Source organism: Heptranchias perlo, chromosome 27 (assembly GCF_035084215.1).
Source record: "Heptranchias perlo isolate sHepPer1 chromosome 27, sHepPer1.hap1, whole genome shotgun sequence".
NCBI lineage: Eukaryota > Metazoa > Chordata > Chondrichthyes > Hexanchiformes > Hexanchidae > Heptranchias > Heptranchias perlo.
In genome coordinates, this window is record NC_090351.1 from 3,809,557 (window position 1) to 3,828,964 (window position 19,408).

Consider the following 19,408-nt stretch of genomic DNA (forward strand, 5'->3'; position numbering starts at 1 on the left):
ATTGTACACACTGCAACTGGTGCTGGAGGGGGTGGATATTGAGTCCATTGGTAGGGACACCAATCAAGCACACTGCCCTGTCTTACACACGATTACATCTCTCTATTTTCTCCCTGTGCTATGCCTGGTCTCCCCAGTGCCCCATCTCCACAGTCCAAGTGTCGACTGCAGCATGTATGAGGGAAGTCCCAGGGACAGAGCGGCTGTGCCAGTGAACCCGGTCCCAGGTGTCTGTCAAATGAGGCTCGAACGTGTTGGGGTTGGGCCTCCCTCTGATTGACCTTGGCAGACTGTGCTTGGCCCCTTCCCACTGTACTGCAGCAGACACCAGCCATTCAATAGGAAGGAGCAGTGAACCTGTTTCTGAATGGTCCATGGCACTATATATGAACATATGAATTAAAAGCAGGAGTAGGCCATTCGGCCCCTCGAGCCTGCTCTGCCATTTGATAAGATCATGGCTGATCTGATTGTGAACTCAACCCTACTTCCCCGTCTACCTACTGTGACCTTTGACTCCCTACATGTCGGTCTTACAGTGGGAGAAGCCACTTAACCCCATCTAGAGAAGCTCAAATTGTGACTGGAATGGGATTGGAGTTACAGACTCCCACATCGGGCACACGCAGGCTCCTGCACCGTTTGCAGAGGGGCCAAGAGAGGGGGGATTGTCTGCGCAGGACAGCAAACCAGGGTTGAATGGTGAAGATGAGAGGATGGCTGGATGTTAGGGGGTGCTGTTTGATCAATTTTAGGGATCAGGGAGTGTTTCTACAGAACTTTCCCTTAGTAGATTAAATGGGTGGGTAGAGTCCGTGATAGGGGACAGTGTACATGGGCTGTGGGTGGAGACCGTGATAGGGGACAGTGTACATGGGCTGTGGGTGGAGACCGTGATAGGGGACAGTGTACATGGGCTGTGGGTGGAGACCGTGATAGGGGACAGTGTACATGGGCTGTGGGGAGAGACCGTGATAGGGGACAGTGTACATGGGCTGTGGGTGGAGACCGTGATAGGGGACAGTGTACATGGGCTGTGGGTGGAGACTGTGATAGGGGACAGTGTACATGGGCTGTGGGTGGAGACCGTGATAGGGGACAGTGTACATGGGCTGTGGGGAGAGTCCATGATAGGGGACAGTGTACATGGGCTGTGGGTGGAGACCGTGATAGGGGACAGTGTACATGGGCTGTGGGGAGAGTCCATGATAGGGGACAGTGTACATGGGCTGTGGGTGGAGACCGTGATAGGGGACAGTGTACATGGGCTGTGGGTGGAGACCGTGATAGGGGACAGTGTACATGGGCTGTGGGTGGAGACCGTGATAGGGGACAGTGTACATGGGCTGTGGGTGGAGACCGTGATAGGGGACAGTGTACATGGGCTGTGGGGAGAGTCCATGATAGGGGACAGTGTACATGGGCTGTGGGGAGAGTCCATGATAGGGGACAGTGTACATGGGCTGTGGGAGGAGATTAAATGGGTGGGGAGAGTCTGTCACTGCTAATCTGAAGTGATCAGTTCGAACAAAGTAAGAACTTACATTTATACTAACACCTTTCACAATCTCAGGGTGTCTCAAAGCGCCTTACAGCCAATGAAATACTTTTTGAAGTGTAGTCACTGTTGTAATGTAGGAAATGCAGCAGCCAATTTGCGCACAGCAAGATCCCACAAACAGCAATGTGATAATGACCAGATAGTCTGTTTTAGTGATGTTTGTTGAGGGATAAATATTGGCCAGGACACCGGGGAGAACTCCCCTGCTCTTCTTCAAATAGTGCCATTGGATCTTTTACATCCCCGAGGGGGCAGATGGGTTAAGATGATTGCCCAAGATTGGAATGTTTTGGCTACAGTGCCATTAAAAAGGCCAGTGAGGGGACTGGCAGTGCCACTGGTTACTGGCACTCTGACAGCTGCCTGGGCCTCTGTAACATTCCCCAGCTCAAGCCTCTCCACCTCATTAAACAAAAATCAGCCAATCGAGAGCAAAACAAAATGATGTACAAGTGTCAATAGGGTAAACATCTCTTAAATGGGATCCTATTGGTGAGGCTTTCCACTTAAAGGCCTGTAATGGCAAGACTTCCTCTTTAAGAAGGGGTCCCAATAAAAGGGTCCCAATAAAAGTGGTGCAATGCTCCCTGTTTAAATAGCCTCAGAACAGTAGTCGTTTATTTGACGTACCCCCACCCACGTACCCCCCACCCACGTACCCCCCCACCCACGTACTCCCTCCACCCACGTACCCCCCACCCACGTAACCCCCCACCCACGTAACCCCCCCCACCCACGTACCCCCCCACCCACGTAACCCCCCCCACCCACGTACCCCCCCACCCACGTACCCCTCCACCCACGTAACCCCTCCACCCACGTAACCCCCCACCCACGTAACCCCCCCACCCACGTACCCCCCACCCACGTACCCCTCCACCCACGTACCCCCCCACCCACGTACCCCCCACCCACGTACCACCTCCACCCACGTACCACCTCCACCCACGTACCCCCCCACCCACGTAACCCCTCCACCCACATAACCCCCCCACCCACGTACTCCCTCCACCCACGTACCCCCCCACCCACGTAACCCCTCCACCCACGTACTCCCCCCACCCATGTAACGCACCATGTAGTACCCACGTACAATCTGAATACACAGTGACGTTACCCTTTACACTGTGGGTACTGTCACTGTACTCTCTGTAGCACTGCATTGTGAATAACACTTTGTGAGTATCGTGTTTATTTGCACAATCTCTAGCACTGGGACTGAATAAGCTGCTGTCCAGCACTGGCAGGATATCCCTGTGTGATGGGATGGGACAGAGTGACGGGACGGTGTGACGGGGCGGTGTGACGGGGCGGTGTGACGGGGCGGTGTGACGGGGCGGTGTGACGGGGCGGTGTGACGGGGCGGTGTGACGGGGCGGTGTGACGGGGGCGGTGCGACTGGGCTATGTGCAGCATTTGCCCTTCTCTGGGGGCCGTTTCACTATCTCCACCACCGTCTCTTTAATCTTCTCCTCCTGCTGTTTCAGCAATCTGTAAAGAGACATCGAGAGATCGTAGTGAACTAAACAGATGGCACCTGGCAGCGTGTTAATCACAGACAAAGTTTAGACAACACACAGGAAGTAAACAGACAGTACAACACACAGGAAGCACGGCTTCCCACAATGCCTCACTCACTTTGCCAGATGCACCATGGGAGGGCTGATGTTGTGACCGGAGCTGGCACTGCACTCATAGAACAAGAGGTCGTATTCCTGGAGAGGGAAGCAGAGAGAGAGAGAGAGAGAGAGAGGGGGTGAGGACAGGCCCTGGTGTACAGTCACTGCACTGCATCGTAGATATAGTCACTAAGAAATGATCACTACCTTGGTTACTCAGTGGCTCCTCCTCCAAAGCTGCCCTGTTATGGTGTCACCGTAAGTCAGTGTCCCTCAGACTGTCTGACACACCGCGTGTGTGAACACAAGGCTAATACCGCAAAACAGCACCTTACACTGCAGCTTCAGAGAGCTCACCACCACTTGCACATTCATATAAGGAGGGCGATCTTTACATAGGCACAGTAGTGAGTTGAGTACAATGGGTCCCAGTAGTGAGTTGAGTACAATGGGCCCCAGTAGTGAGTTGACTACAATGGGCCCCCAGTAGTGAGTTGAGTACAATGGGCGCCCAGTAGTGAGTTGAGTACAATTGGCCCCCAGTAGTGAGTTGAGTACAATGGGCCCCCAGTAGTGAGTTGAGTACAATGGGCCCCCAGTAGTGAGTTGAGTACAATGGGCCCCCAGTAGTGAGTTGAGTACAATGGGCCCCCAGTAGTGAGTTGAGTACAATGGGCCCCCAGTAGTGAGTTGAGTACAATGGGCCCCCAGTAGTGAGTTGAGTACAATGGGCCCCCAGTAGTGAGTTGAGTACAATGGGCCCCCAGTAGTGAGTTGAGTACAATGGGCCCTCAGTAGTGACTTGAGTACAATGGGTCCCAGTAGTGAATTGAGTACAATGGGTCCCAGTAGTGAGTTGAGTACAATGGGCCCCAGTAGTGAGTTGAGTACAATGGGTCCCAGTAGTGAGTTGAGTACAATGGGTCTCAGTAGTGAGTTGAGTACAATGGGCCCCCAGTAGTGAGTTGAGTACAATGGGCCCCAGTAGTGAGTTGAGTACAATGGGCCCCAGTAGTGAGTTGAGTACAATGGGCCCCCAGTAGTGAGTTGAGTACAATGGTCCCAGTAGTGAGTTGAGTACAATGGGCCCCCAGTAGTGAGTTGAGTACAATGGGCCCCCAGTAGTGAGTTGAGTACAATGGGTCCCAGTAGAGAGTTGAGTACAATGGGCCCCCAGTAGTGAGTTGAGTGCAATGGGTCCCAGTAGTGAGTTGAGTACAATGGGCCCCCAGTAGTGAGTTGAGTACAATGGGCCCCCAGTAGTGAGTTGAGTACAATGGGCCCCTAGTAGTGAGTTGAGTACAATGGGCCCCCAGTAGTGAGTTGAGTACAATGGGCCCTCAGTAGTGACTTGAGTACAATGGGTCCCAGTAGTGAGTTGAGTACAATGGGCCCCAGTAGTGAGTTGAGTACAATGGGCCCCCAGTAGTGAGTTGAGTACAATGGGGCCCAGTAGTGAGTTGAGTACAATAGGCCCCAGTAGTGAGTTGAGTACAATGGGCCCCCAGTAGTGAGTTGAGTACAATGGGCCCTCAGTAGTGAGTTGAGTACAATGGGTCCCAGTAGTGAGTTGAGTACAATGGGTCCCAGTAGTGAGTTGAGTACAATGGGTCTCAGTAGTGAGTTGAGTACAATGGGCCCTCAGTAGTGAGTTGAGTACAATGGGCCCTCAGTAGTGAGTTGAGTACAATGGGTCCCAGTAGTGAGTTGAGTACAATGGGTCCCAGTAGTGAGTTGAGTACAATGGGTCCCAGTAGTGAGTTGAGTACAATGGGTCTCAGTAGTGAGTTGAGTACAATGGGCCCCCAGTAGTGAGTGGAGTACAATGGGCCCCAGTAGTGAGTTGAGTACAATGGGCTCCAGTAGTGAGTAGAGTACAATGGGCCCCCAGTAGTGAGTTGAGTACAATGGTCCCAGTAGTGAGTTGAGTACAATGGTCCCAGTAGTGAGTTGAGTACAATGGGCCCCCAGTAGTGAGTTGAGTACAATGGGCCCCCAGTAGTGAGTTGAGTACAATGGGTCCCAGTAGTGAGTTGAGTACAATGGGCCCCCAGTAGTGAGTTGAGTGCAATGGGTCCCAGTAGTGAGTTGAGTACAATGGGCCCCCAGTAGTGAGTTGAGTACAATGGGCCCCCAGTAGTGAGTTGAGTACAATGGGCCCCTAGTAGTGAGTTGAGTACAATGGGCCCCCAGTAGTGAGTTGAGTACAATGGGCCCTCAGTAGTGACTTGAGTACAATGGGTCCCAGTAGTGAGTTGAGTACAATGGGCCCCAGTAGTGAGTTGAGTACAATGGGCCCCCAGTAGTGAGTTGAGTACAATGGGCCCCCCGTAGTGAGTTGAGTACAATGGGCCCCCAGTAGTGATTTGAGTACAATGGGCCCCCAGTAGTGAGTTGAGTACAATGGGCCCTCAGTAGCGACTTGAGTACAATGGGTCCCAGTAGTGAGTTGAGTACAATGGGTCCCAGTAGTGAGTTGAGTACAATGGGCCCCAGTAGTGAGTTGAGTACAATGGGCCCCCAGTAGTGAGTTGAGTACAATGGGCCCCCAGTAGTGAGTTGAGTACAATGGGCCCTCAGTAGTGAGTTGAGTACAATGGGCCCTCAGTAGTGAGTTGAGTACAATGGGCCCTCAGTAGTGAGTTGAGTACAATGGGTCCTAGTAGTGAGTTGAGTACAATGGGTCCCAGTAGTGAATTGAGTACAATGGTCCCCAGTAGTGAGTTGAGTACAATGGGCCCCCAGTAGTGAGTTGAGTACAATGGGCCCTCAGTAGTGAGTTGAGTACAATGGGTCCCAGTAGTGAGTTGAGTACAATGGGCCCCCAGTAGTGAGTTGAGTACAATGGGCCCTCAGTAGTGAGTTGAGTACAATGGGTCCCAGTAGTGAGTTGAGTACAATGGGCCCCCAGTAGTGAGTTGAGTACAATGGGCCCCAGTAGTGAGTTGAGTACAATGGGCCCCCAGTAGTGAGTTGATTACAATGGCCCCAGTAGTGAGTTGAGTACAATGGGCCCAGTAGTGAGTTGAGTACAATGGGCCCCCAGTAGTGAGTTGAGTACAATGGCCCCCAGTAGTGAGTTGAGTACAATGGGCCCCAGTAGTGAGTTGAGTACAATGGGCCCCCAGTAGTGAGCTGAGTACAATGGGCCCCCAGTAGTGAGTTGAGTACAATGGGCCCCCAGTAGTGAGTTGAGTACAATGGGCCCCCAGTAGTGAGTTGAGTACAATGGGCCCCCAGTAGTGAGTTGAGTACAATGGGCCCCCAGTAGTGAGTTGAGTACAATGGGCCCCCAGTAGTGAGTTGAGTACAATGGGCCCCCAGTAGTGAGTTGAGTACAATGGGCCCTCAGTAGTGAGTTGAGTACAATGGGTCCCAGTAGTGAGTTGAGTACAATGGGCCCCCAGTAGTGAGTTGAGTACAATGGGCCCCAGTAGTGAGTTGAGTACAATGGGCCCCCAGTAGTGAGTTGATTACAATGGCCCCAGTAGTGAGTTGAGTACAATGGGCCCAGTAGTGAGTTGAGTACAATGGGCCCCCAGTAGTGAGTTGAGTACAATGGGCCCCAGTAGTGAGTTGAGTACAATGGGCCCCCAGTAGTGAGCTGAGTACAATGGGCCCCCAGTAGTGAGTTGAGTACAATGGGCCCCCAGTAGTGAGTTGAGTACAATGGGCCCCCAGTGGTGAGTTGAGTACAATGGGCCCCCAGTGGTGAGTTGAGTACAATGGGCCCCCAGTAGTGAGTTGAGTACAATGGGCCCCCAGTAGTGAGTTGAGTACAATGGGCCCCCAGTAGTGGGAATGACCAGGCTAAGACTGGGCAGGAAACCATTTACTGATGTTTTTCTTCCACTGCGGTTTAATGAAGGTGTAAACCTCAGTTTGTCCCAGTTCAGGGACCAATCTAAGGGTAGAGGTTTACCTGCCCGCCCTTCACCACTGGCACCGGTGCCCGTGACAATCAGCTGGAATGATGGATTACGACCTCTGCCAGGCCACTCGAGGTTAGTGAACCCCATGCAGTGAGAGAGACCAGTTCAAGCCCCATCAGTGATTGGCTCGATGACCCAGTGACCTCAGTGAGATGGAAGGGCCTGGATTCCACTTCTGGTCTTTGTTGACTTTGGGTGGGAGGAGATTGGCTTCAGAGGCCCTGAGCTGGGTGTGGCCACCAATATCAGGAGAGGCCCATCTCCCTGAACACCCCCTGGTGACCTCGACTGGCAAACTGGACATGTGGACATCAGGTGAGAACCCTCCTCTGATGCCCCCCCCCAAAAGGAGAATAACCTCATTGTTTGGGCTGACTCATGGAAAATGTGTCCCAGCAACACGTCAGCACTGTCAATGGGGCAAGGTTAGTGGGGAAACATTCCCTCTGTGCTGGGTGGCAGTGGAGGCCTCACTACAGTTGTCAGCATGAAGGACAGACACCAACCTGGGCGAGGCGCTTTCCCTCGGCCGTAGGGACCTGACGGTGAGCAGCGTCATCCAACTTGTTACCCAGGAGAAGAATGGAGACTCCGTCAGCCGCTGCCTCCTGAAGAGATAAAGAGAGAGAGGGAGGGACGGAGGGGGAGAGAGAGAGAGAGAGGGAGGGACGGAGGGGGAGAGAGAGAGAGAGAGAGGGAGGGACGGAGGGGGAGAGAGAGAGAGAGAGGGAGGGACGGAGGGGGAGAGAGAGAGAGAGAGGGAGGGACGGAGGGGGAGAGAGAGAGAGGGAGGGACGGAGGGGGAGAGAGAGAGAGGGAGGGACGGAGGGGGAGAGAGAGAGAGGGAGGGACGGAGGGGGAGAGAGAGAGAGGGAGGGACGGAGGGGGAGAGAGAGAGAGGGAGGGACGGAGGGGGAGAGAGAGAGAGGGAGGGACGGAGGGGGAGAGAGAGAGAGGGAGGGACGGAGGGGGAGAGAGAGAGAGGGAGGGACGGAGGGGGAGAGAGAGAGAGAGAGGGAGGGACGGAGGGGGAGAGAGAGAGAGGGAGGGACGGAGGGGGAGAGAGAGAGAGGGAGGGACGGAGGGGGAGAGAGAGAGAGGGAGGGACGGAGGGGGAGAGAGAGAGAGGGAGGGACGGAGGGGGAGAGAGAGAGAGGGAGGGACGGAGGGGGAGAGAGAGAGAGGGAGGGACGGAGGGGGAGAGAGAGAGAGGGAGGGACGGAGGGGGAGAGAGAGAGAGGGAGGGACGGAGGGAGAGAGAGAGAGAGGGAGGGACGGAGGGGGAGAGAGAGAGAGGGAGGGACGGAGGGGGAGAGAGAGAGAGAGGGAGGGACGGAGGGGGAGAGAGAGAGAGGGAGGGACGGAGGGGGAGAGAGAGAGAGAGGGAGGGACGGAGGGGGAGAGAGAGAGAGGGAGGGACGGATGGAGGGAGGGGGAAAGAGGGAAGGACGGAGGGAGGGGGAGGGAGGGAAAAGAAGAAGAGAAAAAGAGATAGAGAGGTAGTCGGAGAGGGAGAGATGAGGGAGAGGCAGAGTGAGAGAGAGAGAGGAGGGACAGAGAGAGGGCGGGAGAAAGAGTTGGAGAGAGAGAGGGAGAGAGAGACAGAAAGAGAGAGATGGCGAGAGAGAGAAAGAGACAGAGGAAGAGAGAGCAAGAGATGGAGAGAGAGAGAGAGAGAGATGGAGGGAGAGAGAGACAGAAGGAGAGAGAGAGGATGAGGGAGAGGTGGAGAGAGAGACATTTGTCTTATCACATGTAATGATCTTAAAATTATCTTTTGGCAATTAATGGCCATAGCTGTTTTGATATTGTTTATTTTTTAAACTTTTCACAATCACCAGACTCAATTATTAGAAAGAATTTACATTTTTGTTGCACCTCTCATATCCTCAATACATCACAGCCAATGAAGTACTTTTGAAGTTCAGGTGAACACAGCATCAATTTACACACCACTGACCAGATCAGCGGTTTTTAGTGATGTTGGTTGAGGGATAAATATTGGCCGGACACCGGGGAGAACTCCCCTGCTCTTCCAATAGTGCCTTGGGATCTTTTATTTTCACCTTGGTTTAATGTATTTTCTGAAAGGCAGCACCTCTGACAGTGCAGCACTCCCTCAGTGGCCACACCCAGCTCAGGGCCTCTGAAGCCAATCTCCTCCCACCCAAAGTCAGCCTGGATTATGGGCACAAGTCCTGGAGTGGGACCCAGCTAACTTACTTCTCCAAATAGGCCCGGGCCATTAAAGGAGCAAAATCAGGAGTTTTGGTCACTTCAAAAGTGGGTTGCAATGAACACCATTGATGTCTATGAAAGTGCCTGTATTTCTGTAAGTTACAGGAATATGCTGATGACACCCAGCTCTCGCTCTCTGCCACTCCTCTCAATCCATCCACAGTGACATCCAGTCTTCGATGAGCCACAATTTTCTCCAGCTCAACACTGGGAAGACCGAATCCATCACCTTCGACCTCCGCCACAAGCTCTGTACTCCCCAGCCAGTGCCTCAGGCTAAACCAGGCTGGTACAGGGGCAAGACTGGTACCAGCGAGACAAGGCTGGCACTGCCAGGGAATGGGCTGGTACAGGGCAAGAGGGGTACCAGCGAGACAAGGCTGGCACTGCCAGGGAATGGGCTGGTACAGGGCAAGAGGGGTACCAGTGAGACAAGGCTGGCACTGCCAGGGAATGGGCTGGTACTGACCCAAAGAGTGAGCTCAAAAGGAGCTTGCACACCGAAAACTTCTCATTACAGAATTCGGAGCTACGTTGTCACTGACGTTAATGAACAGAGGAGGACGAAGCAGCCCCATTGTGTCCGCAGGACTCGTCAACAGAGATCGAAGTCCTGCCCTGGGCTCAGAGTCGGGGGACTGATCCAAAGCATGCTCAGAACGAAAGCCCTGAAGGGGACTGCTCCTTACCTTAATACTGGCCAGCCAGTAGTGCACCTCAGTGAAAGATTGAGAGTCAGTAATGTCGTAGACCACTATCACCCCATCGGCCTTCCTGAAGAACTGCTTTGTTAAACTGCGGAACCTGCCGGAACATGGTGAAAGACAGTCAGGGATAGGGGCACGGACTCCACAGGAGGCAGCTGGCTTACGACAGTCAATCATTACAGGGGTGGGGGTGGGGGGGTCACATGTCCATCCATTGAATCCCTCCCTCTTCCTCTGCTGCAGAGACTCATTTCGACTCTGAGTGAGAGAGGGAGGAGCCAGATCCGGGCCGATACTCCTCCGCCCATCTCAATCCCGCCACCCCCGCCCGCAGTGGCCGGCGACATGCGATCATCTGCCATGCGGGCCATTGCTGAGTTAAGGTCAGAGGTCACTTCAGTCCAGGGGAGTGTCTCGGAAATGATGCTCAGGACAAGGAGCGGGACAGAGACAGCGATAGGACAAAGGAAGTAAACGGACCGGAGGGGTCACAAACTGACCCTAAGACTCAGTCTCCTTTAATATCACACACTGACCCCGAGAGTTACTGTCTCCTTTAATATCACACTCTGACCCCTAGAGTTACTGTCTCCTTTAATATCACACACTGACCCCAAGAGTTACTGTCTCCTTTAATATCACACACTGACCCCTCGAATTACTGTCTCCATTAATATCACACTCTGACCCCGAGAGTTACTGTCTCCTTTAATATCACACACTGACCCCGAGAGTTACTGTCTCCTTTAATATCACACTCTGACCCCTAGAGTTACTGTCTCCTTTAATATCACACTCTGACCCCGAGAGTTACTGTCTCCTTTAATATCACACTGACCCATAGAGTTACTGTCTCCTTTAACAATCACACACTGACCCCGAGAGTTACTGTCTCCTTTAATATCACACTCTGACCCCTAGAGTTACTGTCTCCTTTAATATCACACTCTGACCCCGAGAGTTACTGTCTCCTTTAATATCACACTGACCCATAGAGTTACTGTCTCCTTTAACAATCACACACTGACCCCTAGAGTTACTGTCTCCTTTAATATCACACACTGACCCCGAGAGTTACTGTCTCCTTTAATATCACACTCTGACCCCGAGAGTTACTGTCTCCTTTAATATCACACTCTGACCCCGAGAGTTACTGTCTCCTTTAATATCACACTCTGACCCCGAGAGTTACTGTCTCCTTTAATATCACACACTGACCCCGAGAGTTACTGTCTCCTTTAACAATCACACACTGACCCCTCGAGTTACTGTCTCCTTTAATATCACACACTGACCCCGAGAGTCACTGTCTCCTTTAACATCAGACACTGACCCCTAGAGTTACTGTCTCCTTTAACAATCACACACTGACCCCTAGAGTTACTGTCTCCTTTAACAATCACACACTGACCCCGAGAGTTACTGTCTCCTTTAATATCACACACTGACCCCTAGAGTTACTGTCTCCATTAATATCACACACTGACCCCGAGAGTTACTGTCTCCTTTAACATCACACATTGATCGAGAGTCACTGTCTGCTTTAATATCACACACTGACCCCGAGAGTCACTGTCTGCTTTAATATCACACACTGACCCCGAGAGTCACTGTCTGCTTTAATATCACACACTGACCCCTAGAGTCACTGTCTCCTTAAATATCATGAACTGACCCCTCGAGTCACCGTGTCATTTAATATCTAACACTGACCCACTAGAGTCACTGTCTCCTTCAACAATCACACACTGACCCCTCGAGTCACTGTCTCCTTGAACAATCACACACTGACCCCGAGAGTCACTGTCTCCTTTAATATCACACACTGACCCCTGGAGTTACTGTCTCCTTTAATATCACACACTGACCACTAGGGTTACTGTCTCCTTTAATATCACACACTGACCCCGAGAGTTACTGTCTCCTTTAATATCACACACTGACCCCGAGAGTTACTGTCTCCTTTAACAATCACGCACTGACCCCGAGAGTCACTGTCTCCTTTAATATCACACACTGACCCCTGGAGTTACTGTCTCCTTTAATATCACACACTGACCACTAGGGTTACTGTCTCCTTTAATATCACACACTGACCCCGAGAGTTACTGTCTCCTTTAATATCACACACTGACCCCGAGAGTTACTGTCTCCTTTAACAATCACACACTGACCCCGAGAGTCACTGTCTCCTTTAATATCACACTCTGACCCCTAGAGTTACTGTCTCCTTTAATATCACACACTGACCCCGAGAGTTACTGTCTCCTTTAATATCACGCACTGACCCCGAGAGTTACTGTCTCCTTTAATATCACACACTGACCCCGAGAGTCACTGTCTGCTTTAATATCACACACTGACCCCGAGAGTTACTGTCTGCTTTAATATCACACACTGACCCCTAGAGTTACTGTCTCCTTTAATATCACACACTGACCCCGAGAGTTACTGTCTCCTTTAATATCACACACTGACCCCGAGAGTTACTGTCTCCATTAATATCACACACTGACCCCGAGAGTTACTGTCTCCTTTAACAATCACACACTGACCCCGAGAGTCACTGTCTGCTTTAATATCACACACTGACCCCGAGAGTTACTGTCTCCTTTAACAATCACACACTGACCCCGAGAGTCACTGTCTGCTTTAACATCACGCACTGACCACGAGAGTTACTGTCTCTTTTAACAATCACACACTGACCACGAGAGTTACTGTCTCTTTTAACAATCACACACTGACCACTAGAGTTACTGTCTCTTTTAACAATCACACACTGACCACTAGAGTTACTGTCTCCTTTAACAATCACACACTGACCCCTAGAGTTACTGTCTCTTTTAACAATCACACACTGACCACTAGAGTTACTGTCTCCTTTAACAATCACACACTGACCCCTAGAGTTACTGTCTCCTTTAATATCACACACTGACCCCGAGAGTTACTGTCTCCTTTAACAATCACACACTGACCCCGAGAGTTACTGTCTCCTTTAATATCACACACTGACCCCGAGAGTTACTGTCTCCTTTAACAATCACACACTGACCCCAAGAGTTACTGTCTCCTTTAACAATCACACACTGACCCCAAGAGTTACTGTCTCCTTTAACAATCACACACTGACCCCTAGAGTTACTGTCTCTTTTAACAATCACACACTGACCACTAGAGTTACTGTCTCCTTTAACAATCACACACTGACCCCTAGAGTTACTGTCTCCATTAATATCACACACTGACCCCGAGAGTTACTGTCCCCTTTAACAATCACACACTGACCCCAAGAGTTACTGTCTCCTTTAACAATCACACACTGACCGAGATTCACTGTCTCCTTTAATATCACACACTGACCCCTCGAGTTACTGTCTCCTTTAATATCACACACTGACCCCAAGAGTCACTGTCTCCTTTAATATCACACACTGACCCCGAGAGTTACTGTCTCCTTTAATATCACACACTGACCCCTAGAGTTACTGTCTCCTTTAATATCACACACTGACCCCGAGAGTTACTGTCTCCTTTAACATCACACATTGACCGAGAGTCACTGTCTGCTTTATTATCACACACTGACCCCGAGAGTCACTGTCTCCTTTAATATCACACACTGACACCTAGAGTTACTGTCTCCTTTAATATCACACACTGACCCCGAGAGTCACTGTCTCCTTAAATATCATGAACTGACCCCTCGAGTCACCGTGTCATTTAATATCTAACACCGACCCACTAGAGTCACTGTCTCCTTTAACAATCACACACTGACCCCTAGAGTTACTGTCTCCTTGAACAATCACACACTGACCCCTAGAGTCACTGTCTCCTTTAACAATCACGCACTGACCCCGAGAGTCACTGTCTCCTTTAATATCACACACTGACCCCTGGAGTTACTGTCTCCTTTAATATCACACACTGACACCTAGAGTTACTGTCTCCTTTCATATCACACACTGACCCCGAGAGTTACTGTCTCCTTTAACAATCACACACTGACCCCGAGAGTCACTGTCTGCTTTAATATCACACACTGACCCCTAGAGTTACTGTCTCCTTTAATATCACACACTGACCCCTCGAGTTACTGTCTCCTTAAATATCATTAACTGACCCCTCGAGACAACGTGTCATTTAATATCTAACACTGACCCACTAGAGTCACTTTCTCCTTTAACAATCACACACTGACCCCTAGAGTTACTGTCTCCTTGAACAATCACACACTGACCCCTAGAGTCACTGTCTCCTCGAACAATCACACACTGACCCCAAGAGTTACTGTCTCCTTTAACAATCACACACTGAACCCAAGAGTCACTGTCTCCTTTAACAATCACGAACTGACCCAGAGAGTCACTGTCTCCTTTAATATCACACACTGACCACGAGGGTTACTGTCTCCTTTAATATCACACACTGACCCCGAGAGTTACTGTCTCCTTTAATATCACACACTGACCCCTAGAGTTACTGTCTCCTTCAACAATCACACACTGACCACGAGAGTTACTGTCTCCTTTAATATCACACACTGACCCCGAGAGTTACTGTCTCCTTTAATATCACACACTGACCCCGAGAGTTACTGTCTCCTTTAATATCACACACTGACCCCAAGAGTTACTGTCTCCTTCAACAATCACACACTGACCCCAAGAGTTACTGACTCCATTAATATCACACACTGACCCCAAGAGTCACTGTCTCCTTTAACAATCACACACTGACCCCGAGAGTCACTGTCTCCTTTAACAATCACACACTGACCCCAAGAGTCACTGTCTCCTTTAACAATCACACACTGACCACAAGAGTCACTGTCTCCTTTAACAATCACACACTGACCCCAAGAGTCACTGTCTCCATTAATATCGCACACTGACCCCCAGAGACACTGTCTCCTTTAACAATCACACACTGACCCCAAGAGTTAATGTCTCCTTTAATATCACGCACTGACCCCGAGAGTCACTGTCTCCTTCAACAATGAGACACTGACCCCAAGAGTCACTGTCTCCTTTAACAATCACACACTGACCCCTGGAGTTACTGTCTCCTTTCATATCACACACTGACCCCTGGAGTCACTGTCTCCTTTAATATCACACTCTGACCCCGAGAGTTACTGTCTCCTTTAATATCACACACTGACCCCAAGAGTTACTGACTCCTTGAACAATCACACACTGACCCCTGTAGTTACTGTCTCCTTTAATATCACACACTGACCCCTAGAGTTACTGTCTCCTTTAATATCACACACTGACCCCTAGAGTTACTGTCTCCTTTAATATCACACACTGACCCCGAGAGTTACTGTCTCCTTTAATATCACACACTGACCCCGAGAGTTACTGTCTCCTTTAACAATCACACACTGATCCCTAGAGTTACTGTCTCCTTTAACAATCACACACTGAGCCCGAGAGACACTGTCTCCTTTAATATCACACATTGACCCCAAGAGTTACTGTCTTCTTTAATATCACACACTGACCCCAAGAGTTACTGTCTCCTTTGACAATCACACACTGAGCCCGAGAGACACTGTCTCCTTTAATATCACACACTGACCCCGAGACTTACTGTCTTCTTTAATATCACACACTGACCCCTAGAGTTACTGTCTCCTTTAATATCACACACTGACCCCGAGAGTTACTGTCTCCTTTAATATCACACACTGACCCCGAGACTTACTGTCTCCTTTAACATCACACACTGACCACTTGAGTTACTGTCTCCTTTAACAATCACACACTGACCCCGAGAGTCACTGTCTCCTTTAATATCACACACTGACCCCTAGAGTCACTGTCTCCTTTAACAATCACACACTGACCCCGAGAGTTCCTGTCTCCTTCAACATCATACACTGATCCCGAGACTTACTGTCTCCTTTAACAATCACACACTGACCCCAAGAGTTGCTGTCTCCTTTAATATCACACACTGACACCGAGAGTCACTGTCTCCTTTAACAATCACACACTGACCCCTGGAGTTACTGTCTCCTTGAACAATGAGACACTGACCCCTGGAGTTACTGTCTCCTTTAACAATCACACACTGATCCCGAGAGTCAGTGTCTCCATTAATATCACACACTGACCCCTGGAGTTACTGTCTCCTTTAACATCACACACTGACCCCGAGAGTTACTGTCTCCTTTAACAATCACACACTGACCCCTGGAGTTACTGTCTCCTTTAACAATCACACACTGAGCCCGAGAGACACTGTCTCCTTTAATATCACACACTGACCCCGAGACTTTCTCTCTCCTTTAATATCACACACTGACCCACAGAGTTACTGTCTCCTTTAATATCACACACTGACCCCGAGAGTTACTGTCTCCTTTAACATCACATACTGACCCCTAGAGTTACTGTCTCCTTTAATATCACACACTGACCCCGAGAGTTACTGTCTCCTTTAACAATCACACACTGACTCCAGGAGTTACTGTCTCCTTTAATATCACACACTGACCCCGAGAGTTACTGTCTCCTTTAATATCACACACTGACCCCAAGAGTTACTGTCTCCTTTAACAATCACACACTGAGCCCGAGAGACACTGTCTCCTTTCACAATCACACACTGACCCCGAGAGTTACTGTCTCCTTTAACATCATACACTGATCCCGAGACTTACTGTCTCCTTTAACAATCACACACTGACCCCGAGAGTTACTGTCTCCTTTAACAATCACACACTGACCCCTAGAGTTACTGTCTCCTTTAATATCACACACTGACACCGAGAGTCACTGTCTCCTTCAGCATCACACACTGACACCTGGAGTTACTGTCTCCTTTAACAATCACACACTGACCCCGAGAGCTACTGTCTCCTTTAATATCACACACTGACCCCGAGAGTTACTGTCTCCTTTAATATCACACACTGACCCCGAGAGTTACTTTTCCTTGAACAATCACACACTGACCGAGAGTCACTGTCTGCTTTAATATCACACACTGACCCCGAGAGTCACTGTCTCCTTTAATATCACACACTGACACCGAGAGTTACTGTCTCCTTTAATATCACACACTGACCCCTAGAGTCGCTGTCTCCTTAAATATCATTAACTGACCCCTCGAGTCACCGTGTCATTTAATATCTAACACTGACCCACGAGAGTCACTGTCTCCTTTAACAATCACACACTGACCCCTAGAGTCACTGTCTCCTTTAACAATCACGCACTGACCCCGAGAGTCACTGTCTCCTTTAATATCACACACTGACCCCTGGAGTTACTGTCTCCTTTAATATCACACACTGACCACTAGGGTTACTGTCTCCTTTAATATCACACACTGACAACCTAGAGTTAATGTCTCCTTTAACATCACGCACTGACCACTAGAGTTAGTGTCTCCTTTTACAATCACACACTGACCCCGAGAGTTACTGTCTCCTTTAACAATCACACACTGACCCCTAGAGTTACTGTCTCCATTAATATCACACACTGACCCCGAGAGTTACTGTCTCCTTTAATATCGCACACTGACCCCAAGAGTTACTGTCTCCTTGAACAATCACACACTGACCCCTAGAGTTACTGTCTCCTTTAACAATCACACACTGACCGAGAGTCACTGTCTCCTTTAATATCACACAGTGACCCCGAGAGTTACTGTCTCCTTTAACAATCACACACTGACCCCTAGAGTTACTGTCTCCTTGAACAATCACACACTGACCCCTAGAGTCACTGTCTCCTTTAACAATCACACACTGACCCCAAGAGTTACTGTCTCCTTTAACAATCACACACTGAACCCTAGAGTCACTGTCTCCTTTAACAATCACGCACTGACCCAGAGAGTCACTGTCTCCTTTAATATCACACACTGACCCCGAGAGTTACTGTCTCCTTTAATATCACACACTGACCACGAGGGTTACTGTCTCCTTTAATATCACACACTGACCCCGAGAGTTACTGTCTCCTTTAATATCACACACTGACCCCTAGAGTTACTGTCTCCTTCAACAATCACACACTGACCACGAGAGTTACTGTCTCCTTTAATATCACACACTGACCCCAAGAGTTACTGTCTCCATTAATATCACACACTGACCCCAAGAGTCATGGTCTCCTTTAACAATCACACAATGACCCCAAGAGTCACTGTCTCCTTTAACAATCACACACTGACCCCGAGAGTCACTGTCTCCTTTAATATCACGCACTGACCCCAAGAGTCACTGTCTCCTTTAACAATCACACACTGACCCCGAGAGTCACTGTCTCCTTTAACAATCACACACTGACCCCAAGAGTCACTGTCTCCTTTAACATCACACACTGACCCCAAGAGTCACTGTCTCCATTAATATCACACACTGACCCCCAGAGACACTGTCTCCTTTAACAATCAAACACTGACATCTGGAGTTATTGTCTCCTTTAACAATCACACACTGACCCCAAGAGTCACTGTCTCCTTGAACAATCACACACTGACCCCAAGAGTCACTGTCTCCTTTAACAATCACACACTGACCCCAAGAGTTCATGTCTCCTTTAATATCACGCTCTGACCCCGAGAGTCACTGTCTCCTTTAACAATGAGACACTGACCCCAAGAGTCACTGTCTCCTTTAACAATCACACACTGACCCCTGGAGTTACTGTCTCCTTTAACAATCACACACTGACGCCAAGAGTTACTGTCTCCTTTAACAATCACACACTGACCCCTCGAGTTACTGTCTCCTTTAATATCACACACTGACCCCTAGAGTTACTGTCTCCTTTAACATCACACACTGACCCCGAGAGTTACTGTCTCCTTTAACAATCACACACTGACCCCTCGAGTTACTGTCTCCTTTAATATCACACACTGACCCCTAGAGTTACTGTCTCCTTTAACATCACACACTGACCCCGAGAGTTACTGTCTCCTTTAATATCACACACTGACCCCGAGAGTTACTGTCTCCTTTAACATCACACACTGACCCCGAGAGTTACTGTCTCCTTTAACAATCACACACTGATCCCTAGAGTTACTGTCTCCTTTAACAATCACACACTGAGCCCGAGAGACACTGTCTCCTTTAATATCACACACTGACCCCGAGACTTACTGTCTCCTTTAATATCACACACTGACCCACAGAGTTACTGTCTCCTTTAATATCACACACTGACACCTAGAGTTACTGTCTCCGTTAATATCACACACTGACCCCGAGAGTTACTGTCTTCTTTAATATCACACACTGACCCCAAGAGTTACTGTCTCCTTTGACAATCACACACTGACCCCTGGAGTTACTGTCTCCTTTAATATCACACA

General features: G+C 49.6%; 1 protein-coding gene across 1 annotated transcript in view; it reads right to left on the bottom strand.

The window, feature by feature from the left end:
* Positions 1 to 2,634: 2,634 nt before the first annotated feature.
* LOC137344348 (uncharacterized) overlaps positions 2,635 to 19,408 on the bottom strand; it is a 187,140-nt gene continuing 170,366 nt past the window's right edge. The window contains exons 44-47 of the mRNA XM_068007225.1: positions 10,040 to 10,154; positions 7,619 to 7,720; positions 3,200 to 3,276; positions 2,635 to 3,052 (exon numbers count right to left, since the gene is read on the bottom strand). Of these exons, the coding sequence (XP_067863326.1) occupies positions 2,965 to 3,052; positions 3,200 to 3,276; positions 7,619 to 7,720; positions 10,040 to 10,154 (382 nt within the window). The 3' untranslated portion in view covers positions 2,635 to 2,964. The remainder of the gene's footprint in view (positions 3,053 to 3,199; positions 3,277 to 7,618; positions 7,721 to 10,039; positions 10,155 to 19,408) is intronic.